Raw genomic sequence first — 27,330 nt, 5'->3', positions numbered from 1 at the left:
ATAAGGATGTTTGATTACTCTGGTCTTCTGATACAACTGAATGGGACACCAGGCCAACACGCTGAACTCAGAAGGCCCTTCATAAATGAAGATAAATGTGACAACTTGACATAACAAAATCATATGTTTCAAATCAGTTTTTTTTTTAAATCTTTGTGTACAGTATAAAATGTTTCAAACTAAATTGAACAAAAAAATCGGATAATATTTTACTAAAATGGGTAGAGTAGTAGCATTTCAACAATAATTACAACATCTAAAATATTCCCATACTGGATTCTCTGGTACAGTTCCTGGTTTGGTTGCTGAGCTATAATAGTACCTGTTAGGACACATGCATTCAGGCTCCTGACAAATCATATTGAAAAAAACCCACACTTAAATATAACAAATGTCTCGTGTTTCGCATAAATAAATAAAATGAAGGAGAAAAAAAATCTGTTCATAGGAGGGAGTTTATGTGGCGACGGTGAGGCAGAGGGTGACAGTGTGTGGAGATAAGGCAAGTTAGTTGTCAACCTCACTTCCTATACCGAGTCAGTCGTCTCCTTAGACCCTGTAATGCCATGAGACACACAGGGCTAGCAAGCTATGCTATCTGACTTATTTCCCTTGAACATACTGATCTGAGGCATTGATTGAACGGTAAGATAGTACTTTATTCAACCCCCAGAGGGGACATTTGATTGAACCAGTCATACATACAGTATACATGAGGAAGGACCGCTTGCCTTTCCTCTGATGAAATGCAATGTCACCACATATGTTCCATGTACTCAATACTTGTATATCATACTATTATGTACTAGTAGTTACGTCTATTAGTAGTACAATACAACACAGCTAGCTTCAGTTAAGGCTACGAAAGGTTCTCAAATAGAGACCGCAACCTGATTTCAGAAGTGCTTCTTTTTACATATGACACCTCTATTTTTACTTCTGATGTCAATCACTTTTTTTTTGTAACTGAAAATTCCTCCCTTTATCATTCATTTCCACAGCTACTATTTCTGTTGATCTGAGGACCACCTTAATAACAGCGTAGCTTCAATGATAACAGTACATCTCAATGAACATCGATAGAATAACATCACATTATGTAGTGTTGGCCAGAAGTGCAATAGTTCCATGATTATAACGTCAAATGACAGGTTTGACAGCTATAACAGAGCAGTAAACCAGTCGCCTAGCACTCTGGACAAAATGAATACAAGTCACATCTGTGAGAACTGCTACATAATCCGCTTGACCTTTCTAAAGACTAGCGATTAAACCGCATCCCTTCAGGGTGTGAGACACAGGCAGTGCAACGAAAACATCAAAAACACATAAATAGCGTGTTGTAACAGTGAATGTAGACACACGTAAATGGGAAAGCACACATTTCGCAGATAGAAATCCATAGAAAATAATAATATATAGAAAAACAACAGCTAAATTGACTGGCTTATTTCACACTACTTCTCCTAAAAGCCTTTGCAGGTATAGATTAGCACGATGAATAATTTGAATGGTTCATATTTTGCACATATTCCTTGTTACTCAAATGTAGTACGAACAAAGCCATGACATTTCTCTCTTAACCAATGACATTTCGTCAGAATAAAACGACCACCAGTAGCATTAAAAACAATGAAAGAAAAATACAGATTTGGTCAGGTCACCTTTGCTTCTGATAAGTAAGACTGAGCACAGAGAAAAATGAATACTGGGTGGAGGATTTGACTGCGTTTACATTGAACTCGCCAGTTAAGATGCACTTAGGGTTTGGCAGCAAGGCAGTGGACACAGCCAGTTATGAAGGAGGGAATCATGCAACAAATATACACGCAAAGAGGTGAAAGGTGAGCGAGGCAGAGAAAGGGGCATTAAGGCACATGGAAAGAAGAGGGGCTTGATAGAAGGGTAGATACTAGACACAGCACAGTGCCCTCCATAACTATTGGGACAGTGAAGAATTTTTTCTTATTTTGACTCTATACTTCAAAAGTAGTAAAACGGTTAGTATTGGTTTCCATATTCATAGCAGCAATGACCACATCAAGCTTGTGACCCTACGAATCTGTTGGATACATTTGTTGTTTGTTTTGGGTTTCAGATTATTTTGTTCCCAATAGAAATGAATGGTAAATAATGTATTGTGTCATTTTGGAGTCACTTTTATTGTAGATAAGAATAGAATATGTTTCTAAACACTTCTACATTCATGTGGATGCTACCATGATTAGGGATAATCCTGAATGAATTGTGAATAATGATGAGTGAGAAAGTAACAGACACACAAATATAATAACCCCCCCAAAATGCTAACCTCCCCTGTTATTGTTATGGTGAGAGGTTATCATGTCTTTGGGATATAATATTTGTGCATCTGTAACTTTCTCACTTTCTCAGGATTGTCCCTAATCATGGTAGCATCCACATCAATGTAGAAGTGTTTAGAAACATATTCTATTCTTATCTACAATAAAATTGACACCAAAATTCCAAATGCAATTTGTAAACGGTTCACCCGATATGGATGAAAATCTGACAGTCTGCACGTTAACCTCAGTCATTGTTTGATTTCAAATCCAAACTTTTGGAGAATAGAGCCAAAAGAAGATAAAATGCTTCACTGTCCCAATAATTACGTAGGGCAACATGTTTTTTGGCATAACATACTTGAGGAGAGAGTTAAAGGCTGTGGTAGTAGGCAGGGTTGTGAAATAGGTTTGCCTGAGCACCGGAGTCCTCAGCCCATATGAGTTGTCACCTAGAGAATGGAAGGACAGGTTGAGAGAGAGGGAGATGGAGAGAGAGACAGAGAGCGAGAGGGTGTGTGTGTGGGGGGGAAAGAGAGAAAATGAAGCCTTAGCATAGAACACCAACAGGAGCAGGGATTCACAAAGTTGGATCAGCGAATTAGCCAACTGGGTTGACGAACATTACGAACAATAGTAACCGGAAATGTAAACGATGTACTATCCTGTACTTGATGCTTACAGTGACCATATTAACCTTGAGCATTCTTTATCAACCGTAGAATGAAGAGTTATACATATAGATCTGTGTTTGTCACAGTTATCTGGCAAGTCATTTTGTACATCCTAATCTGTGAAATATAACTCTGGATCAGGGGTGGCAGGTAGCCTAGTGGTTAGAGCGCTGGGCCAGCAACCGAAAGGTCGCTGGTTCAAATACCTGAGCCCACAAAGTGAAAAATCTGCCCATGTGCCCGTGAGTAAGGCATTTAGCCCCAATTTGCTTCACGGGCACTGTACTAGTACGGCAGACTCTGTAAAACACATTTGACTGCACCTATCCGGTGTATGTGACAATAAAACTATATTGTGTGGGGGTAACCACTGGCTCATTAATTGGAGACCTACTGAGAAAACTGTTGTTCGGACAAGTAACAGTCCTCTTGTTATATAATACGTCACACATCGTTGGTTAGGCTGTCTCACCTGTGAGATGTTGACTCCCGTCAGTTTCTCCACCGTTGCCGGAAGGCGGGTCATGATGTCTAGCACCTCTCCTGTGAGCTTGGCCGCGCCCACCTCGGTACCCCCGCTGGAAATCATGGTGATCTTCTGAGCCTGCGCCAGAGGCCTGCTGATCTCTTCCGCCATCTAGAGGTGGTCAGAGAACATACACTTATTCGCCCAGTTCCTCAGCCCAAAAGCTCGCACCAGGGCTCAGATGTTGGACTCTATAACGACGTGCAATTCTGCATTCAAACTAACTTCACTTGAGTTGTATGACTTTTTCACGCAAATCTTCAATTCAATGCATGACTTGCGCAATATTTGAATGCGCACACCTCAAATGATGATTCCCCCCTAAGTGTGTATTTGAGCTCTATGTCTTGAAAAGGTTTTCCTACTAGTGGTAGTTGCTCCAGCAGCATGTCCACCATGGCTCCCTCCTTGTACTGCTGGAAGGCTTCGGCCTTCTTGGCCATCTGCTCCGCCTCAGCTCTCCCCTTCGCCTCCACAGCAAAGGCCTCCGCATCACCCTTAATCTGAGATAGAGAGAGAAGAACATTTTTGACGGTTTTATTTTATTACTGTGACATACTATGTTGTTACGGCTTGTTTAGGTGTAACTTATCATAAGTTCACGGCAGGATTTAGTAGTATTGATGAAACAAGCTAGAAGACTTGAGTGTGGTAAACATGGCCTTCTCTTACTGTGAAAGTGCTCTCTGCTTATACGAGTCCCAGACACAAGAATGAACTGCTTTTAGGGTTAAAACAAGCTTGGAGCAGTAACAGTCCTATAGTAACAATGTGATAGTTATAGACACACTCACCCTTATGGACTCTGCCTCAGCCTCAGCCTCCATAATGAGCTGTGCACTGTGGGGAAAAAAACAATTATTTACACCTTGTTTTGCCTGTTAGGTGTACAGTATAAAGTACATAGTACATATTCAGTATAGTTTGTATATTTGTTTGTCTGTCTCGTACTCCATGGAACGCATTAATATCTAGTATATTTTCAATGTCTACGCAGTAAATTGTTCACAAAATGCTATATATAATTTGTGAAAGGTCATTTTGAGACCTGTGGCTGGTACGAGGGTTGGGGCGATATTTGGGGAGAGCCCTTCTACGTTATGCTACTCCAAATATCGCGATATATCCAATATAATAATTTTGTGCCATTAATGACTAGATATTTCCAGACGAGGCAATTTTTTAAAACTTATTTAAGATATTAGTCACATTCTAATTAAATAACCTTAGTAACGCAAAACAATAAGGTTTAGTTAATTCATTTAGACTTCATTTTCAACATATTGATACAGCCTAACTGATAGAAATGCACTGTTTTGATTAGAAAAGTTCAAATAGAGAATAGGAGGGGAGGGGTGCGTCACTTGGAGAGGTGCATCACTAGGAGGGGTGCGTCACTAGGAGGGGTGCGTCACTTGGAGGGGTGCGTCACTTGGAGGGGTGCGTCACTAGGAGGGGTACGTCACTTGGAGGGGTGCGTCACTAGGAGGGGTGCGTCACTACTAGGGGTGCGTCACTTGGAGGGGTACATCACTAGGAGCGGGGGTGCTTCATTAAGAGGGGTGCTTCACTAGGAGTGGTGCTTCACTAGGAGGGGTGCGTCACTAGGAGCGTGGGTGCTTCATTAAGAGGGGTGCTTCATTAAGAGGGGTGCGTCACTACTAGGGGTGCGTCACTTGGAGGGGTACATCACTAGGAGCGTGGGTGCTTCATTAAGAGGGGTGCTTCATTAAGAGGGGTGCGTCACTTGGAGGGGTGCGTCACTAGGAGGGGTGCGTCACTACTAGGGGTGCGTCACTTGGAGGGGTACATCACTAGGAGCGGGGGTGCTTCATTAAGAGGGGTGCGTCACTTGGAGGGGTGCATCACTTGGAGGGGTGCGTCACTTGGAGGGGTGCTTCACTTGGAGGATGCGTCACTTGGAGGGGTGCGTCACTTGGAGGGGTGCATCACTTGGAGGGGTGCGTCACTTGGAGGGGTGCTTCACTAGGAGGGGTGCGTCACTTGGAGGTGTGTGTCACTTGGAGGGGTGCGTCACTTGGAGGGGTGGGTCACTTGGAGGGGTGCGTCACTTGAGTCGGTTGAGTCACAGACGTGATCTTCCTGTCTGGTATTGCACTCCCTCGGGCTTATGCATTGGAGGAGATCTATGTGGGCTATACTCAGCCTTGTCTCAGACTAGTAAATTGGTGGTCTGTTGATATCCCTCTAGTGGTGTGGGGGCTGTGATTTGGCAAAGTGGGTGGGGTTATATCCTGCCTGGTTGGTCCTGTCCGGGGGTATCGTCTGACGGGGCCACAGTGTCCCCCGACCCCCTCTAATTCAGCATCCAGTATCTATGCTGCAATAGTTTATGTGTCGGGGGGCTAGGGTCAGTCTGTTTGTTATATCTGGTGTAATTCTTTTGTCTTATCTGGTGTCCTGCGTGAATTTAAGTATGCTCCCTCTAATTCTCTCTCTCCCCCTCCCCTCCCGGAGGACCTGAGCCCTAGGACCATGCCTCAGGACTACCTGGTCTGATGACTACTGTCTGTCCCTCATGCTGCTGCTCCAGTTTCAACTGTTCTGCCTGCGGCTATGGAACCCTGACCTGTTCATGGGACGTGCTACCCTGTCCCAGACCTGCTGTCTCTCTCAATCGCTCAATCACTCTCTCTCGAACCCGCTGTCTCGATCTCTGAATGCTCGGCTATGAAAAGCCAACTGACATTTACTCCTGAGGTACAGACCTGTTGCAACCTCTACAACCACTGTGATTATTATTTGACCCTGCTGGTCATCTATGAACGTTTAAACATCTTGACGAACAATCTGGCCTTAACACTTTAACATCCCGTTAATGGGCTGAAATCCCATTAACGGGATCGATATGACCACAGCCAGTGAAAGTGCAGGGCGCCAAATTCAAAACAGAAATCTCATAATAAAATTCCTCAAACATACATATATTTTATACCATTTTAAAGGTAATCTTGTTGTTAATCCCACCACAGTGTACGATTTCAAATACGCTTTACAGCAAAAGCACAACAAACGATTATGTTAGGTCACCACCAAGCCACAGAATAAGCACAGCCATTTTTCCAGCCAAAGATAGCAGTCACAAAAAGCACAAATAGAGATCAAATGAATCATTAACCTTTGATGATCTTCATCAAATGACACTCATAGGGCTTCATGTTACACAATACAAACAAGTTAATATTTATATCAAAATATGAGTTTACATTGGCGCGTTACATTCACTAGTTCCAAAAACATCCAGTGATTTTGCATAGCCACATCGATTCAACAGAAATACTCATCATAAATGTAGATGATAATACAAGTTGTACACATGGAATTATAGATATACCTCTCCTTAATGCAACCGCTGTGTCAGATTTCAAAAAAACATTACGGAAAAAGCAAACCATGCAATAATCGGACATGGCGCTCAGAAAAATAATAAAATTAGTCGCCATGTTGGAGTCAACAGAAACCAGAAATTACATGATAAATATTCCCTTACCTTTGATGATCTTCATCAGAATGCAATCCCAGGTCCACAATAAATGTTTGTTTTGTTCGATAATGTCCGTTATTTATGTCCAAATACCTCCTTTTGTTAGCGCATTTGGTATACATATCCAAACGCTCATTCTGGTCGAGTGTTACTTCGGACAAAAACTTAAAAAATGTATATTACATACAGGTCGAAGAAACATTTCAAACTAAGTACAGAATCAATCATTCGGATGTTTTTATCATAAATCTTCAATAAAGTTCCAACCGGAGAATTCCTTTGTGTCTTGAGGAGCAACGGAGTGGATATCAGTGGATATCATGTGGAATGCGCGTGACCAGGAAATGGCTCTATGCCAGACACCTGGCTCATTCTGCTCTTATTCAGTCCCACAACACAGTAGAAGCCTCATTCAAATTTCTATAGACGGTTGACATCTAGTGGAAGCCCTAGGAAGTGCAACTTTATTAATATCTCAATGGGATTTCAATAGGAACTGTGTTGAAAATCAACCAACCTCAGATTTCTCACTTCCTGTTTGGATTTCTTCTACTCAATACTGCCCCCCAGCCATAAGAAGTTTTAATGTCCATATATTGTTATAATCTCCCCCGGCATAGCTAGAAGAGGACTGGCCAGACCCTCAGAGAGCCTTGTTTCCTCTCCAGGTTTCTTCCTAGGCTCCTGACTTTCTAGGGAGTTTTTCCTAGCCGCCGTGCTTCTACATCTGCATTGCTTGCCGTTTGGGGTTTTAGGCTGTTTTTCTACATAAGCACTTTGTGACATCTGCAGGTGTAAAAAGGGCTTTATAAATACATTTGATTTGATATGGTCTTGTACATCACGATATATCGTCTTGCATACCACAACATTCGATTTAATCATATATCAGCCCAACCCTATCTGGTACTCACCGCTGGGCCTCGGCCAGCTTCTCGATTTGGTATCTCGTGGCCTCAGCAGGCTTCTTCACCTTGGCCTCCAGCTCCTTCTCCTTGCGGGTGATCTCCTGCTGCTGGAGCATGATCTGCTGAGAGCGCTCCACCACCTGGACCTGCATCTTCTCCTCCTCAATGAGCTGCTTGGTCTTGGCCACCTGACGGGGATGGTTCAAATGGTAAGCCCAAGATCTCAGTAGTACTCTCTATGACCATTTCTATGTGTTTTACAATACATCCAAGTATCAGTGCAATATTATGGACATACCTGTAGCTGGTAGGCCATCTCAGATTCTGCCTTCTTGGTGTTGACCTCGATGTCGTAGGATGCTTTCTTCAGCTCATAGTCCCTCTGAGCCATGGCCATCTGGATCTCATTGACGTGCTGGGCTGAGATCTTCTCCTGCTTGGCATGGGCTTCCTACAGAGAGAGAGAGAGAGAGAGAGAGAGAATGACAGAGAGAGAGCGAGAGAGAGAGAGCGAGAGAGAATGACAGAGAGAGAGAGCGAGAGAGAATGACAGAGAGAGAGAGAGAGAATGACAGAGAGAGAGAGAGAGAATGAGAGAGAGAGAGAGAGAATGAGAATAGAGAGAGAGAGAGAGAGAGAGAGAGAGAGAGAGAGAGAGAGAGAGAGAGAGAGAGAGAGAGAGAATAGGGGAAAACACAGCGAAGGAACGTGATGGAGAACTCAGAAATAAACAAGAGAAAGGGACAGGATAAAGGGCGCAAGAAGAGAAGAAGGTAGAAAGGAGGAGAGAGCAGAGAGAAGGGACAGGTGGCTCACCATGATCACAGCATCCCGCTTGAACTGGGCCTCTCCGATGCGGGCGTCTTTCTGCACCTGGGCGGTCCTGGACTTCCCCAGGGAGTGGAGGTAGTCCTGAACCACAGAGAGGAAGAGAACAACATTGGTTACTTTTTAGTTTAGGCTTCATTATTTATCCAGCATTGGAGTAGTTGAATCAATGGAGTCTCCATTGAAAGAAGAGCGCGAGAAACACCTGGTCGTCGTGAACGTCTTTGAGCGTGTAGCTGACCACGCTGATGCCCATGTTGAACAGGTCGGACGAGGCCACCTTGAACACCTCCTCTGAGAACTTCTTACGGTCCCTGTAGATCTCCTGGAGGGGGTGAAATAACTGGGTTCGTACCAATGTTGATATGCTTGTGTTTAGTGCAATTGTCATGACAGTAAAAAGTTGCCGTGTTCCCGCTCCATCGTGTTACTATGTACAAGTTGTTGAACACGTAGCCAGACACAGATATCCATATGACTATGGTACTGATGTATATACAACTGTTGCATGTGTAACTAGAGTGTTCCGCTGTGCAATGTGCTGACTATGGTACATACAAAAGTACCCTCAAATTACAACATTCTGTACTGTTGCCTCATATGAATTATTTGACCTCAATTCCAAAATGCTGGAGTATAGAAAAAAGTTTTAGCTTCACTGTCCATATAAATACATAGGGGAGTGTGTCTCTGGCCATAGCTCTTGGCTTTGGTCATGGCTTCACTGCATTGAAATGAGTGAGCATCTATAATGTGCTGTTTATTTATCTGCAACTGTAACTGTGGATGTGGCCAGTAAGGGTGCTGTCCAGTTTACCTCATGTACCGATGAAGAAGGCAAAATAGTGCCGAAATGTTTCTATGTTGGACTAAAATGAGTGCACTGCTTTAATGTAGCCTGATCCCAGATCTGTTTGTGACATCTTGCAAAACAGTTGTTTTACAACGGGTTGGTCAAAACAAGCATTGTGATTGGGTAGCCGGCGGCTTCATCTTGTACCTACGACCGCGGCACAGCTGTGCTAAAAAGGTCAAAACCCACGCCCCCCTCGTGTTGTCAAGTTTACCTCCACAGTCAGGTGGGCGATGATGGCCCTCTGGTGGCCCTCCAGCGTCTCCAGGGCGATTTGGGCGATCTCGCCCTCCGACTTCCCCATGAACATCTGACAGGCTGCGGCCAGCATCTCCTTGTTCTGCCCCTGGATCTTCATCTGGACGGAGGAGGGAACACATAATAGCAAATGAACATTTAAAAATGTTTTTTTTTTAAAGCAGAAAACGAAAATGGGCATTCCTGAGCAAGTTCGGGTAGTTGTAGTCTTTTTTGGGGTAGTTAATGAACACGACTCAGGTGTGCACAGTGCTAAAAAACAGAAGCATCTGCTGTACACTACCCAACTACACAGCAGCAGTAGCTGTATCAACACTGCAACAGGCAAGGTTACTCTGTCCTGTCCATAGCACATGAGAGTGAGGTATTTCAAAATTTAATGCCAGTGCATAAATGAATGACACAAGCCAGTTTTAATGATCTACTTGTTACCTACCTAATCAAAGAGAGCCCTTACACTTGTGTTCAAAACTAGGGTGTCTAAACAGGTCTAAATGACTGGTGATTTGACAGAATGGTGTACTTTCATTGGCTCAGGCAGAAATGGAGACCGAGAAAGACGGAGAGACTAACCTGGGCAATACCAGTGACCGAGATGGGAACCCCACGTCGAGTGTAGACTTTCTCACTCTTCACGCTCAGCGTCAGAATGTTCAGGGAGATCCTGGGCAAGAGGAAAGGAGGGAGAGATATGGTCATTCCACAATGTGGTGGTATGATATCCCAAAACAAGGGCAGATGGCAATACATTGCCAGATCATTACCGTGTGTGTTTGCAAACATGACCAGGAGAAGAAACTTTACCTCTGAATCTGCTGAAAACAGGGAAGCACAAACACTCTGCCTCCAGCAATCATTACTGGAGGAGAACGGAGGCACCCTGGGAAACAGAGAGAGGGGGGGTGAGATACACATGAGAGTATTATTACCATCCTACAGCTCTTTAATTGTACATGTTTACACTGTTTCACAACCCTGGTCCTCGAGTAACCCTGGACAAGCACACTTGATTCAACTTGTCAACTAATCATCAAGCCCTCAATGAGTTGAACAAGGTGTGTTTGTCAAGGGCTACAAGTAAAATGTGCACTAGGGGAACTGGAGGACCAGGGTTGGGAAAAACTGGGTTAGAGAATGGACCTGACACCACCATAGCCTCATTTGGACCACACGTGTAGAACATGTTTTTCTTCCTCAGATGCTGTAAAGACAAAAAAAAAACACACCATTTAATTAAACCATTTCATATACCAAGCAGTGGGCCAGGCAGTGGGCCAGGCAGTGGGCCTGACAGTGGGCCAGGCAGTGGGCCTGACAGTGGGCCTGACAGTGGGCCTGACAGTGGGCCTGACAGTGGGCCTGACAGTGGATTTACTTCAGAGCCTTACATTGGCCTATTGCTGAAGCATTTGTAATTCATCAGTCATGCTTGACAGCATGAAATCTATACAGTTGGTTTAATAATAACAATTTGGTACAGCTGCTGTAAGTAACTAAATGTTACTACATTTTTAATATATTCTATTAAGATGTAATCTGAATCTGAGCAGATAGTCAGTATTACAACTATTGTAACATTCCCCATGAAAATCCAAGGGGTCAGCAGACATCACTTGCAGTTAATTGAATCTGCGTAAATGTTGCGCAGCATCCGTATCACGAGCACACCCAGAACATTTAGCTGATTAAGCGCATAGAAGACACGCCCATGTACTGTATCAACAAATGTATCAAAACACATGCAAATACGATTTTCATAAAACATGCAGGGGTGTGTTAGCAATGATACAAATGTATAATTTCTGCCAGACTCCACAGATGTTTGTTTATATTGCAACCCGAGATGCATCAAATCAATCTAAAGATTAGTCAAAATATATCCGATCACTTACCAATTTGACAGAATGAACTAATGCAGAATGCAAATGTATAGATGCAATGCAGCAATACTGTTTTTGGCTCTCAAAATACAGCAGTGTTATTATTGCTGTCGTCTGTCCAATGCCAGTATGTATATATGAAGCTTCTGTCCCGTTATAGCTCTTCCCGTCAAAAGCGTCTATCCATCGTCTCACGCCCATTGCAAAATGTGCTGTCGCCATCTTGTGGTGAGGTGGTGAATTGGATTTCATTCAATGATCAGTGTGAAATACTTTTGCATTTAGGATACACAATCGAATTACTTAGCTATATCAACAAAGTTATTGACTTTATGCAATTTAGTTGCCTTTTGTTCTTTGTTGTGTCAGTATCTCATTAGATGGATGTGGAGGCATCATGCCTATTTAAAAGAGAGGATGTGTGTGTGTGTGTGTGTGTGTGTGTGTGTGTGTGTGTGTGTGTGTGTGTGTGTGTGTGTGTGTGTGTGTGTGTGTGTGTGTGTGTGTGTGTGTGTGTGTGTGTGTGTGTGTGTGTTCTGATGGCAACCCAACTTGTTTCAAGTGAGGCCAATCTGCTGTGATCTGGGACACGGCACCAATGTGACAGGTTGTACTTGAATGTTTTGCTTCATGCAACCACCGCATTGAATGATTGTCCTAAGGATCGGACCCTTTTGAAACATTTTCGCCTAAAATGACAATGTTACATCTTTGAAATGCAGTACAAAGGCCATAATATAATATTGCAGTTTAGGCACAATTTAGATTTTGGCCACTAGATGGAAGCAGTGTATGTGCAAAGTTTCCTATTTATCCAGTGGAGCATTGTAATACTGCACAATGTGCCGAATTGGTCAATTAATACATTTTCAAGAACATTTTAGAGAACATACAGAAATTATATGGTACTACAAAATGTAAGTTTATACACTCCCAGGGATGTCATATATGATGGATCATTAGCTTATACATTAACTTTCACACATCTAGATGGCCTGGAGGGGTGGGTGTGGAGCCAGAGACAGCAGGGGTAGAACCCAATTACTACATTTTAATATACAAATTGATTTTATCAAACTATGCTACATTTTATCTCTGGGACTCTCGGGATGACAAATCAGAGTAAGATTACTGAATGTAAGTACATTATTTACCTTCAGATGTGAATGTATCAAACCAGTTGCCGTGATAAATGTTTTTTGTTGTTGTGCACTCTCCTCAAACAATAGCATGGTATTTTTTTTTTTACTGTAATAGCTACTGTAAATTGGACAGTGCAGTTAGATTAACAAGTATTTAAGCTTTCTGCACATATAAGACATGTCTATGTCCTGGAAAGTTTTATGTTACTTACAGCGTCATTAAAGCATATTTGTTTTAAACTCATATTTTGGATGATGAACATATTTGCATTTATTGTAATAAGGTTATCAATATGTCAATGATTTGTCTTGGCTGATCTGATTTCAGGTAATCAATAACTGTACATAATATCCCTTTTTATTTTGTTATTATAGGGACTGTTTTCACATCTAATAGGGGGAAAAATATTATCCAGCTAAATATTTTTACATTAATAGCCAACTCTATAGGAGTCTTACATGATGCATGGCAGGAAAGTCATACATTACAAAATCTTTGACAGCAAGTGTGCTCATTCCATGGCCTGCTCCAACAGGACAGTGATGACAGGACGGGACGCGGCACTCCCTCTCTACTTCCGGCCCCTTTCATTACGGCAGAGAAACCCCTTAGATTTTCTTTCCTCAGCCAATCAAGATTGGGTTTCAGAAGACCGTGACCAATCATTAGCTCAAGCCTCGGTTTGGGCACGATCCAGACTTATAAATTCTTTGTCCCGCCTTGCTCAAAGGTGGCATCCACATACTTCACAGTGGTCAGTGGGTCAACTGTGGCAATAACAGCACTCCACATCTTCGCTTGTATTTTCTATTATAACTAGCATATAGAATGAGGGAAATCGTGCACATTCAGGCTGGCCAGTGCGGTAACCAGATTGGGGCCAAGGTAAGAATCTCGAAAACTGAAATGAACAAGGCTTACATTTGGGAATTAATCAATAATGCATTGTACCATTTGTTGCTTCTCGAGACAAAAAGTTGTATTCTAGGCTATGTGTATTTTAAGTCGAAATGTTTCACTTAGCCGAAATGATAAGCATTCAATGCAGAATGTTCCGTTATGGTCTTTTCTAACATGAGGTGGCCATTTAAAGTTATCTAAATGGATGAAGAGTACCGGAAATAATATCCCTTTTGTTGTCCCCTTTTCAATCCTGTTGTAAAACTTCTATTTAGTTTGGTTCTTTATGGGATATACATTTATAATTAACTTCTATTTAGTTTGGTTCTTTATGGGATATACATTTATAATTTGTCAATGTGAACTAGTCGTAGAAGAAAGCGAAACTGGAAGAACGCTGACAGTTATTTTCTTATAGTGAGGTAACGGGTCTATCGAGACAGGAATTCGCTGGGCGTGTGGCTGTGTCCCTCTGTCTGGCCTCTCTCTGCCACGCTCATTGTTTTGTGTCTGGAATAGCCTTCCCTTCGACAGACAACGAAAAACAAATGTCTAAAATGAAGACTTTAAAACACAAATGATAAGTCAACTAAAAAGACACTTAGTCCTACCGTTATGACACTGGCAAGAAACAATAGCTTCATATAGTTCACCCCCGGCGTTTACAGATGTTGACGCACAAATATAGCATTTTCGAGACAATTTATTTCCTTTTTATTGTGGTTTGCCAAGTCGAGGATTCCTATCATTTTAGTCTCAGTATTCCCTTGCATTACACATTTACATAAGTAACGTTACTTACGTTAAAGTCAAACTTTAAAAGAGTAACGGACATTTTACGACAGAAACGCATGCCGTGTTGCGCATTCACACGCCGGCTCTTGGCTGAGTGCGCATAATAAACCAGTAAAATAAAAAAAATATTAACACTATGATATTCATGTCACAATGACGAATTATGTAAAATAGCGGAGAAACTATAGCCGTTGTATTGTTGAAGTTTAATAAACGTAATTTAAGAAGAAAAAAGGGGAAAGTTGCTGAGGTAGGCAGGAGCGAGGAACGAATGCCAAAAACTCTGAGACGGGGGCATCTGGGCGAGGGGGAGGGATATGAACAAGTGGTAGACAAGCAGAGCAGATGACGTAATTTAAATGACTCAATGCTTTGTGATATACAGAGCCGAGCGGACGCTTTAGTGTAGCCGATATATTTCTATCCTCAACTTAGTTATTTTACACAACACCATTTGGGAACACCAGCATGGAGGGTCCAGTGAAATGTAATCAACATAATTTAATATCCACACAAGGCCTCAATTACTCTCTTTAAATATGCTGTCTATACCGGTTCGCTAGATAAATCTATTCAGCCCTACCCTTTGTGGTGGATGGGAACGGAGTGTGTCACTCGCCTAATTTGGTAGCCCTAACTTGTTGATGTGTTAAATGAGAATTTTGTATTAGCACGGTGAACAAGAATTGGCCATGTCGCTAATCTTTCTTGTTATTGTGAGGGGTTAAAGTTTGGATTTCAAAGTGGAGTGAAAGATCAATAGGTGTATGATATAACACAGTGTCCTCTCTCTCCATTTCAGAATAGGGTCAGTTGAGTTCGTGTGACAGTCTGTGCCACTTCCTTAACGAAGTTTCGCCTTAACGTCTCACCCCATCAATCTGTCCCAGCAGTCTAATTCCTCTGGGATGGTTATACTTTTCCTGCTTATGTGGTAGCCTACAGAGTACTGCTTCTCTCTTAGCCACTTATAATGAATCTTCATGGATGGTCCTTATTCTAGTATAATGTCTTGTGACTGCGAAGGTACTTATTTATTGGATTTGCCTCAGGAGGGATGGAACTGAGGGTTGTTTCTGAGCCAATGCCAACATCTGCATTCTACACTCCCTGAGAGAATTCGACAGCAATTTTTCACCTGTGTGATACCAGGGAAGTCCAGAGCACACATCTGTGCCAGGATAGACAATGCCACTGGGAGACATTTTGAATAGTTTTGGAATTATGTAACGTATTGAATATCCATATGGTATATGGTTCAACTTAACTTAATAGTTTGTCTTGCATGATATGTAAGTGACCTTATATGGTATATGGCCATGTTCATCTTTACAGCAATAGTCATTTTTTTTCATTACATTTCTAATGTAATAATATAGTAACAACAACCAAATATACATTAATAGCTCAGCTTCCCAACCACTTGACCTCACACCACCCCTCAAGTGAATGGGCTATTACATTACGTTGGTAGTTCAGCCTCTTAGCGCAACCTGCACTTTAGGAGTGCTGGCCTGTGTCAATTCAAGCCTCTTGTTGACTTTTATCGATCTGACCACTTTAGTTCTGGGAGGTGATCAGCGATGAACATGGCATCGACCCAACAGGCACCTACCACGGAGACAGCGACCTGCAGCTGGACAGGATCAGTGTCTACTACAACGAGGCTTCAGGTAGCACATCTCCACCCTCTACAGTTACAAAGAACATTTCAACAGAATAATGTGTTTGGTGCTTACACAGACATGTACATACAGTACCAGTCAAAAGTTTGGAGATACCTACTCATTCAAGGGTTATTCTTTATTTTTACTGTTTTCGAAATTGTGGAATAATAGTGAAGACATCAAAAGTATGAAATGACACATATGGAATCATGTAGTAACTAAAAAAGTGTGAAACAAATCTAAATATGTTTTATATTTGAGATTCGTCAAAGTAGCCACCCTTTGCCTTGATGACAGCTTTGCACACTCTTGGCATTCTCTCAACCAGTTTCACCTGGAATGCTTTTCCAACAGTCTTGATCCTTATTATTTCATAGTTTTGATGTCTTCACTATTATTCTACAATGTAGTAAATAGTACAAATAAAGAAAAAACCCTTGAATGAGTAGATGTGTCAAACCTTTTGACTGGTACTGTATATGCAAACATACATATATGCATTTATTCTATTGAAATTGAGATTAATTTAAATGATATCCATAATGTAATGTAATGGGTGAAAATATCAACGTGGCAAGGGATACTGAATAGGATCACTCAATTCGTGGACTAATGGAGGTGTAAGGACGTGATATATTTTGTCCTCCCCCTGGAGGACAGACAGGAACTCCTCTCCCCTTGACATCATATAGCCCATTGTTCCCTGCAGTATTGAGCTGGTGTGTGTGTCTATCTTTGTCTCTCTTGTAGGTGGCAAGTATGTACCCAGAGCGGTCCTAGTGGACCTGGAGCCCGGCACCATGGATTCTGTCAGATCCGGACCCTTCGGACAGATCTTCAGACCAGACAACTTTGTGTTTGGTAAGGAATTAGAGGGGTATGAGTTTAGCACTGCTTGGAAATGTATGGGACATATCACTTTTAGTTAGCACATAGGGAAATTAAACTGTGTGATTAAAATAAATACATATTATGTAACCGTCCTGTCATTTTTGAAGTAAAATAGGGTTTGAGGTGTTCTCCTCACTTCCCCTTTTCTCCTTCAAATGACCCCCCTTTCCTCCTATGTTTCTAGGTCAAAGCGGTGCAGGAAACAACTGGGCAAAGGGCCACTACACTGAGGGAGCAGAGCTGGTGGACTCAGTCCTGGATGTGGTGAGGAAAGAAGCTGAGAGCTGCGACTGCCTCCAGGGATTCCAGCTCACCCACTCCCTGGGTGGGGGCACTGGCTCGGGCATGGGCACCCTGCTCATCAGCAAGATCCGTGAAGAGTACCCCGACCGCATCATGAACACCTTCAGCGTGGTGCCCTCCCCTAAAGTGTCAGACACGGTGGTGGAGCCCTACAATGCCACCCTCTCGGTTCACCAACTTGTAGAGAACACGGACGAGACCTTCTGCATTGACAACGAGGCTCTCTACGACATCTGCTTCCGGACCCTCAAACTCACCACGCCGACTTACGGAGACCTCAACCACCTGGTGTCGGCCACCATGAGCGGAGTGACCACCTGCCTGCGTTTCCCCGGCCAGCTCAACGCCGACCTCCGTAAATTGGCTGTGAACATGGTGCCTTTCCCCCGTCTCCACTTCTTCATCCCCGGCTTCGCCCCCCTCACCAGCAGGGGGAGCCAGCAGTACCGTGCCCTCACCGTGCCGGAACTCACCCAGCAAGTGTTCGACGCCAAGAACATGATGGCCGCATGTGACCCGCGTCACGGTCGCTACCTCACTGTCGCCGCTGTCTTCCGTGGCCGCATGTCCATGAAGGAGGTGGACGAGCAGATGCTCAACGTCCAGAACAAGAACAGCAGCTACTTTGTTGAATGGATCCCCAACAACGTCAAGACTGCCGTCTGCGACATTCCTCCAAGAGGCCTCAAAATGGCCGTCACCTTCATCGGCAACAGCACGGCCATCCAGGAGCTGTTCAAGCGTATCTCTGAGCAGTTCACCGCCATGTTCCGCCGCAAGGCCTTCCTCCATTGGTACACTGGAGAGGGCATGGACGAGATGGAGTTCACTGAGGCAGAGAGCAACATGAACGACCTGGTGTCTGAGTACCAGCAGTACCAGGACGCCACCGCAGAGGAGGAAGGTGAGTTTGAGGAGGAGGCTGAGGAGGACGCTTAAAGACGGAGTGAAGCAACATGAGCGAGGTGGAAGAATGAAGAAAAGTCCTACGGAAAGCCGGAAAATAACAAAATACCACAAAAAGAGGAAAACAAGAAAAGTGCCAAAAGAAAACTGGAGAAATACTATAGAACGTAGCTGAGAAGAGGAGGGGCCCAATTGCACACCCAGAAATGGAGGATCAAATCTGAAAATGGTTGAAATGGCTCAACGAGAACAGAATGACTGAAGAATGTGACTGGACAAGGGAGAATGAATGTCAGTAAGAGAGGAGAGGAGTGACAAGCAGCATTATGAACAAATAAACCGGACGCAGTCTGCATTCCATTTACTGTGACACCATTTAATAAATAAGTACGTTAAGAAACAAAATTGTTGAAAGAAAGTTAAAGAAGAAGCCTGTGCCTATGACAATTGTTCCTGTTATTTTCAGTGTTATTTTTGTTGTTGCCATGATTTTGCATTTAATCATGTCACAAATAAATGTGAATGTGACCACATAAGCACTACAGGACCTCTCACCCCACAGTTCTGATTTTGAGACTATGGTTATTAACTTATAGCCTGGTCCCAGATCTGTTTGTGCTGTCTTGCCACCAACTTCAATGGTCATTGCCACGTCATTGGCAAACAGATCTGGGATCAAACTAATTAACTTCTGAACGGTGGCTCGATTCTGGCCTGACTTTAATGAAGGTGTCTGTGCCACCTGGAGCCGCCCTTCCCCGGACGCCAACCAACGTCTGTGAATACAGGATGACATAGACAAAGATGGGATGAAAATGAATCGATGGATTTAGTTTGATAGTGCCAATGGAGCTTTATAACAGACAACAATATCTTGGCAATGACCAGTGAACATGTGTTGGGTTCTACCAGTATTATCAATCTCAGTGATAGTGGAACTGGAACCTAATGGGGAGAGGTCCAGGAATTGTATTCCATTTTGCAAATGTGTGTGTACAGAACATTTTTAACCACTATTCACATAGATTGTCATTGTTATTTTAGGTCTAAGCCAGGTTATCTACATGTCCAAACCCGGCTATAGTGTCAGGTATTGTTGACATCTGTACTGCACTATGAAGGGATGAAACTGCAACTCTCTTGTATGTGTTTTCTTTGTTTTTTTCTATTCTGATTATTTACAAAATGATCTCTGAGAAAGTGAAAAGCAAGGTGCCCCTGGGGAGAAATAAAAAGTCCTTTTTAGAAAACCTCTCTGGTGTTTTTATTGGAAAATAATATTGTGGTATAATGAAGCAATAATACATTCACAATGAAACCATTGCAAACATTTGCTGTAACACCCTCGCATTGAACATTTAGAAAATCAGTTAAATAGAAACAAATATTATATCAATAAACTGTTTGGAAAAGGCAAAACATCCTTTGGGTGTTTAGGCTATTTGTAAAACGAGATTATAAAAGAATATGAATAAGCACTTGAACAGCAGATAAACCCAAATGATCTTCCAAAATATTGCTATCTTGTTTTGCCTTTGTCTAATACACTAGATTAGCATATGTAGATTCCTCTGCCTGAGTCTGTGATTAATTCCAAAAGGGCACAAGCAGTGGCAGACGAATCAAATTGTATCTGTCAGATCATGCTTCGTAAAAAATAGGTTTGGAATTGGAGAATACCTTGGCTCTTCTTATGTTAGTACAAACTCAGAGAAGGGGAGGGAAAAAAATAGTCAAAACAGATAAATTACAAACGAATTAGGTCATGAATGTAGGGCCATTTTGAATTTGTTTAAATCATCAGCCACCACTGTAACTAACCTGCCCATAACTGTGATATTGTAGCCTAAATGATATCTAAAGCTGTAAAACTATATCTTTTTAAACATTTGTTGGTATAAAACAGTTATATTTGTTATTTTTTTAATCAAACATCAAGGCAAACAAGAAGTGAAGTCATAATAAGCAAGGGACAACCAACGACGGGCTATGCGTTCTCTGGGAAATAATGTGTGGAACACATACTATGGCGATTTTTTAAACAAATGTAATCTAGAAATCTGTTATTTTGCAGGTAGAAATGTGTTCAACATTCACTGAAGTAGCTAGCAAGTTTACTAGATAGAAACAGTAGTAGTTCCCTTGGTAACCAAACAAATAGACTTGCTAGTTTAGCTAACCAAACCATCAGTCCTAGCTTGCTATTTATGAAAATCGAATTCAACAAAGCCAATAATGTTTTCAATTCAACTTTTGCTTTCAAAAGCAGCTCAAACATAGAACATGTAAGAACTATAGCCATTGAATTCTACCGTGTAAAGATAGGCCTACTGTGCATTATTTAAGCAAAAAGTCCAGAGTGGGTGTGGTAAATATTACCACGGATAATAAGGACTGTTCTTAAGCGACAAGCAACCCTGAGGGCCTGGATACAGCCATGGAATATTGGCCAATTACCACAACCCCCCATGTAATAATCATATGTGTAAACATACTGAATTGTAATTGGATGCATTTTACCGCCATATCATACTGAGACCACCCAAATGGTTAGGTCATGGTCAGTTTGATCCTGGTTGGCGATATGTGAACATGTCAGTTATAGCTAGCTAATAAAGAGCTACGTTAATAAATATCCTGTAGTACTGCATTTTATTATTTTGTACAAAGTGTGCAAAACAAGATGGTGTCAGAAGTGGGATTATTATTTTGTTCAAAGTGCATGGCGAACAAGGAAATTGCCCAGCTAAAGGTAAACATTGTAATAAATGTGGAAAATGGAACCACTTTGCAAAAGTGTGCAGAGCTTACCGTGGAAAAACAGTACACACAGTGAGTGAAGATGAAATGTCAATCAAAAAGTCAAACGCTGATGAACTGTTTATTGATTCAGTGACACAGAAAAGTCAAATATCAGAGACAGAGCAAGCCTTTGCTGACATTGAGATAGGAACACAAGGCACAGAGCTAAAGTTCAAACTAGACACTGGTGCACAAGTAAACATTATTCCTCTGAATAAGTAGCACAGCTTGACATCTGAGTGCGAGCTACAGCCCCCAGACTGACTAGTTATGGTGGTGAACAGCTCCCAGTAAAAGCCACATGCACTTTCAAATGCAAATACAAGGAAAGTGACATGAAGTTGGACTTTTATGTTGTTGACACTAGAGCACCTGCAGTGCTAGGTCTTAAAGCATGTTTGGACATGGACCTCATCAAGCTAGTTTTATCAGTGACAGCACCAGTAGAGACAGACAATGTACTGGAGGGGTTTGCTGATGTTTTTACAGGAATAGGATTATTCCCAGGAGAATGTACCATTCACCTTGACCCAGACGCAACCCCTGCGGTCTACCCACCGAGAAAGATTCCCCTTGCTCTCCGTGCCAGTCTGAAGAAAGAGTTGGAGAGCATGGAGCAATCTGACATTAGTCACCAAGGTTACAGAACCGACTGACTGGGTGAACGCGTTAGTGTTGGTGGAGAAACCACGCACAGGCAAGCTCCGAGTATGCCTCGACCCAATAGACTTGAACAAGGCTATCAAACGCCCCTATTACCCTTTACCGACGCTAGACGGCATCACACACAAGCTAGAGGGAGCACACTACTTCAGTGTCATGGACGCTAGATCAGGCTACTGGGCTATCAAGCTCACAGAAGAGTCATCTAAGCTCACAACATTCAGCACACCGTTTGGACACTACAGGTTCCGTCGCCTGCCTTTTGGGATTATCTCAGCCCAAGACGAGTTTCAGCGAAAGATCGACAAAGTGTACGAAGGCCTCGACGGAGTTGTGGACGACATCCTTGTCTATGGTCGAACCAAAGAGGAGCACGACCAAAACCTCCTCGCAATGCTACAAAGGTCCCGCGAGAGAGGAGTCCGGCTCAACCCCGAGAAGAGCACAGTCGGCGCTACAGAGATCAGCTACTTCGGACATCTTCTCACAGTGACTGGAATCAAGCCAGATCCACAGAAGATCTCAGCAATAGAAGAAATGGAGCCACCAAAGAACCGTGCAGAGCTGGAAACAGTGCTTGGCATGGTCAACTACTTAGCCAAGTTCGTACCCAGCCTCTCCAATGCTAATGCACCCCTGAGTCAACTGCTAAAGCAGTCCAGTGAGTTTCTCTGGGACAAGCCACACAACATTGCTTTCCAGAATGTGAAAGACTTGATCACGAAAAATCTCTGCAGATTGCTAAATCATTCATGGACAAAGCAAAAGCAGAAAAGAGAGACCCCTACATCAGTCTCCTTGAATACCGCCACACTCCAGTTGACAACTTGAAATCACCAGCCCAGCTGTTGATGAGCGCAGACTTCGCTCAATTCTTCCCAGCACCAACCAGCAGCTGCAACCTGAGGTCGTCAGCTACAAGGAAATGCATGAAAAACATGCACAGAGACAACAACAACAAAAATGATACTCCGACAGGTCAGCTAGACCACTGCCACCACTGATCGACGGAGAGTCAGTTAGAATCCAGGAGCATGGCCTCTGGAAGCCAGCAGTCGTCATCCAGCCAGCTGACACTGAATGTTCATATCACGTCCGCACCGCAGAAGGAGCAGTGTACCGCCACAATCGTCGTCACCTACTGAACACAAAAGAACAACACACTGATGAGATGAACTGTTCCCCTGAAAGAGAACGTGATGGACTAAACACACACACAGCACAGCATACACCATACTTACCTGCAACACCACAAGAACTGTTGACTGACACAGAAGCATGCTCAGCATCATATCGCACAAGGTCAGGAAGAGAGGTCAAGCCCAGAGCTGTCTTAGACCTGTGAAATGTCAAAGGGTGTAGGCGGATCGCTGCCCAAAAAGAGTTCCAGACTGTAAACTTGTTATTGAAAGTTCACTTGAAATGCTTTGGTATTGTATTTGTTTGAAATGTTAAGATGTTATTTCTACAGTGAAAGCTGAGTTGCTGAGAATCCCTTGTTTGAAAAGTAACAGTATGTTGGATTATTGTTTCAGAGTCTATGTTGATTCAGTTGGTGTAGTAGGCAATATAAATGGTTCCTTACCGTGAGTTCAAACTACAGAGCATGTATTCAAAAGAAAACCTTAGAATATGTAAACATGTTTCTTTTGTTTTTAAAGAAGGGGGATGTAATATTCATTTGTGTAAACATACTGAATTGTAATTGGATGCATTTTACCGCCATATCATACTGTGCTATGATTGGTTAAGACCACCCAAATGGTTAGGTCATGGTCAGTTTGATCCTGGTTGGCGATACGCGAACATGTCAGTTATAACTAGCTAATAAAGAGCTACGTTAAGAAATATCCTGTAGTACTAGATTTTATTATTTTGTACAAAGTGTGCAAAACAAGACATCCCCGAGTTGCCTTATTGCTATTATAATCTGGTTACCAATGTAATTAGAGCAGTTAAAATACATGTTTTGTCACACCCCTGGTATATTTGTAATTTTATTTATTTAACCTTTATTTAACTAGGCAAGTCAATTAAGAACAAATTCTTATTTACAATGACGGCCTACAAAAAGGAAAAAGGCCTCCTGCGGCAAGAGAGACAACACAACACTACATAAGACAAAAACATAGCAAGGCAGCAACACATGACAACACTTAACATCCTTCAAGATGGCGTAGCAGTCGGACGTGTGTTTTGTCTTGTCCCGTCCCGTGTACATATCGTTTTCCTCGTTTTTTTCGTATATTTTTTAATCTCACTTTCCATCTACGGACTGAATATAGTCTCCTGCAACCCGCCTCACCCAATGTGGTACGGGTCTGCTATTTTTATACTTTTTAATCGGATCCCCCATCAGCATCTAGACAGCTGTCGTGTCTTTACTATCATTAAATTGAAGCCTTATAGTTTTTATCAAAGATTCTCTGTAATTAGTATTACGCGATCAACTGACTAATCATGTAACTAATTAACTAGGAAATCAGGGCACAAAGGAAAAATATTCAGATTATAAAGCTATCATTTCCTAAATTAACCTTTTGATATTTTATCTGATCAATTAGTCTTTGAATTAATGAATTATTTACTTTACCTCACGTTGGTCTCATTCCAAATGTCGTAAATTGTACCCGGTCTTCACTATGAGTCATCCATACATCAATTGTCTTAAATCATTTATTTATTACTAACTAAGTAATTCACAGAAATGCATAAACAAACAGTAAATATGGTTACATGAAATGATAGGAGAATGTGCCCCTGTGGGCTAAACCGGCATGGCGGCTTGTTAGACAAAAGGGGACTGGGGGTCAGATGAGAAGTCACTACAGAGTGACAATTATAACAATTGGAATGCTAATCCTTTACACATGAACGCTCACTCATTCGGGAACAATTGCAATCAATGAATATATTTACGCTCAGTGTGTCGTCTTGATCGCTGGTGAAAAGTTTGTGTCTTTTGTAGAATTGTCCGTGTCTCTCACTCTCTCTCTCTGTCGTGGTTATAGTGGGCAGTTCAGACTGACATTCATTCGTTTCGTTATAGAATGGATGTTTCGGCGGTTGTCGTTCTTGGCGTTCAATGATACCGAATTCCAAGCTGCAGACTAATAATTAATATCAAAGACTTCTGTCGGTATCGATCGTCTAAGAGTTTAACCACGTGGTATGGTTAAAAGATTCAGCAATGGTCTACAATCTTTGTCCCCTCCTAATGGAGAAAAACATGATCTGATAATAATTTCTCAAAGTTGAGTTTTATTCGGCATGGCAGAAAAGGGCTGTCCCAAGACGTCTGACCCTAACTGGGCTCAGGGGCGGTCCTCTGATTTAGTTAACTCCAATTCCCTTTTTGAGTTTTCCTTCATTGAACAGTCCAAAATCACATTGTAAAATTGTGTAAACAGTATCATATTCACTTATTCATATTATATATAAATTAGATGTAAACCTCATATCTGAGGCTATTATATAAACAGCATTATGGTAATGTGGCCACACCGTCTCCCATGAGCTTCCCCAAGTTGTAATAAATGGCTCAGTTTGTAGATGGATTCTTCATCGTTCTTTTATACTTTCTCCGGAACATGAAATTTGTTCGTACCTCAAGTTCTGTGAGGTGGAAGAAATGTCTTTGTGCTCTATGAACATTGACTCTGCCTCTTATACTATGTGGCCATGTGGCAGGGTCTTCTCAGGAATTTACGACCTCTCTCTGACCACAGCAGCCTAGTTGAAGGAGGAAAGGGGGAGGCAGGGAGAGGGAGATGGGGCTTGCTATCCCCAAAGAGGGCAACGTCATGACACAGCTAACTAGCTACCAGCTAGTAGTCAGTTAGCCACTGCTAGCGGTCTTCACCGTTAACTTGGACACCAGCCAGCCTCAGCTCGGTCAATACCTGCACAGCGCGATATCAACCCAGAGCATATCGGACTGCTTTTTCTCGACCACATCTCCGGATTCCTACTGCAAGCTCTGAACCTTTACACCGGATCATTGCAGCTAGCTAGCTGCAATCCAAGTGGCTACTCCTGGCTAACGTCTCAGTCCCGAAGCAAGCACTAGTTAGCCTTGAGCTACCCTCGAGCTAGGCCCATCTCCCGGGTAGCCAAAGAGGTCCACCAGGTAATTCTTAGGCTACAATATCTCTTTTGCCAATTGGCCTGGACCTTTTACTGCTGACACGGAGCCCCGCCAATCCATCACTACTGGTCTGCCGACGTAATCGTCCAAGGTGGTTTCAACAGGCTCGTCCATTTGCCGAAGGCCCATCTGCTAGCCCCATGTCTGTTAGCTGTCTGAATCGCAGTGTCTCCAGCTCGACTAGCATAGTAGCGACTACTGAACGGCTCGCTGACTCACCTATTGCTACTCATTGGACCCTATGATCACTCGCCTACACATGCCTCTCCCTAATGTCAATATGCCTTGTCTATTGCTGTTTTGGTTAGTTATTATTGTCCTATTTCACTGTAGAGCCCCCAGCCCTGCCCAATATGCCTTAGATAGCCCTTTTGTCCCACCCCCCACACATGCGGTGACCTCACCTGGCTAAACTGGTGCCTCTAGAGACAAAACCTCTCATCGTCACTCAATGCCTAGGTTTACCTCCACTGTACTCACATCCTACCATACCCTTGTCTGTACATTATGCCTTGAATCTATTCTTCTTCGCCCAGAAATCTGCTCCTTTTACTCTCTGTTCCGAACGCACTAGACGACCAGTTCTTATTCCTATTCCTATTCCCCAGGCACTCTCATTCCCCAGGCACTCTCATTTGTTGACTTCTGAAAACTTAAAAGTCTTGGTTTCATGCATGTTAACATCAGAAGCCTCCTACCTAAGTTTGTTATATTCACTGCTTTAGCACACTCCGCCAACTCTGATGTCCTAGCCATGTCTGAATCCTGGCTTAGGAAGGCCACCAAAAATCCTGAAATTTCCATCCCAACTACATTTTCCACCAAGATAGAACTGCCAAAGGGAGCAGAGTTGCAATCTACTGCAGAGATAGCCTGCAGAGTTCTGTCATACTATCCAGGTCTGTGCCCAAACAATTCGAGCTTCTACTATTAAAGATCCACCTTTCCAGAAACAAATCTCTCACTGTTGCCGCTTGTTATAGACCCCCCTCAGTCCCCAGCTCTGCCCTGGACACCATATGTGAATTGATTGCCCCCCATCTATCTTCAGAGTTCGTACTGTTAGGTGACCTAAACTGGGATATGCGTAACACCCCAGCCATCCTACAATCTAAGCTACGTGCCCTCAATCTCACACAAATGATCAAGGAACCTACCAGGTATAACCCTAAATCTGTAACCATGGGCAACCTCTTAGATATCATCCTGACCAACTTGACCTCTAAATATACCTCTGCTGTCTTCAATCAGGATCTCAGTGATCACTGCCTCATTGCCTGCGTCCGTAATGGGTCACTGTCAAACGCTCCCTAAAACACTTCAGTGAGCAGACCTTTCTAATCGACCTGGCCCGGGTATCCTGGAAGGAAAATGACCT

The 27,330-nt window shown here is 42.7% G+C and overlaps 2 protein-coding genes across 2 annotated transcripts; one reads left to right on the top strand and one right to left on the bottom strand.

The window, feature by feature from the left end:
• On the bottom strand, positions 1-12,026 carry LOC118399050 (flotillin-1-like). The gene is made up of 13 exons (XM_035794809.2): positions 11,748-12,026; positions 10,996-11,056; positions 10,660-10,735; positions 10,429-10,519; positions 9,812-9,955; positions 8,950-9,069; positions 8,733-8,828; positions 8,215-8,367; positions 7,923-8,104; positions 4,298-4,343; positions 3,869-4,006; positions 3,450-3,614; positions 1-2,755 (listed from the first exon to the last, which is right to left on the bottom strand). Exons 1-13 carry the CDS (start codon positions 11,985-11,987, stop codon positions 2,735-2,737), a joined length of 1,533 nt encoding a protein of 510 aa, XP_035650702.1. The 5' UTR covers positions 11,988-12,026; the 3' UTR covers positions 1-2,734.
• Positions 12,027-13,590: 1,564 nt separating this feature from the next.
• On the top strand, positions 13,591-19,590 carry LOC118399294 (tubulin beta chain). The gene is made up of 4 exons (XM_035795272.2): positions 13,591-13,763; positions 16,138-16,246; positions 16,991-17,101; positions 17,316-19,590. The coding sequence occupies exons 1-4, from the start codon at positions 13,707-13,709 to the stop codon at positions 18,371-18,373; spliced, it is 1,335 nt and encodes a 444-aa protein (XP_035651165.2). The 5' UTR covers positions 13,591-13,706; the 3' UTR covers positions 18,374-19,590.
• The last annotated feature ends 7,740 nt before the right edge of the window (positions 19,591-27,330 follow it).

This window comes from Oncorhynchus keta, chromosome 20 (genome assembly GCF_023373465.1).
Source record: "Oncorhynchus keta strain PuntledgeMale-10-30-2019 chromosome 20, Oket_V2, whole genome shotgun sequence".
NCBI lineage: Eukaryota > Metazoa > Chordata > Actinopteri > Salmoniformes > Salmonidae > Oncorhynchus > Oncorhynchus keta.
This window is presented reverse-complemented; position numbering and strand designations above follow the sequence as displayed.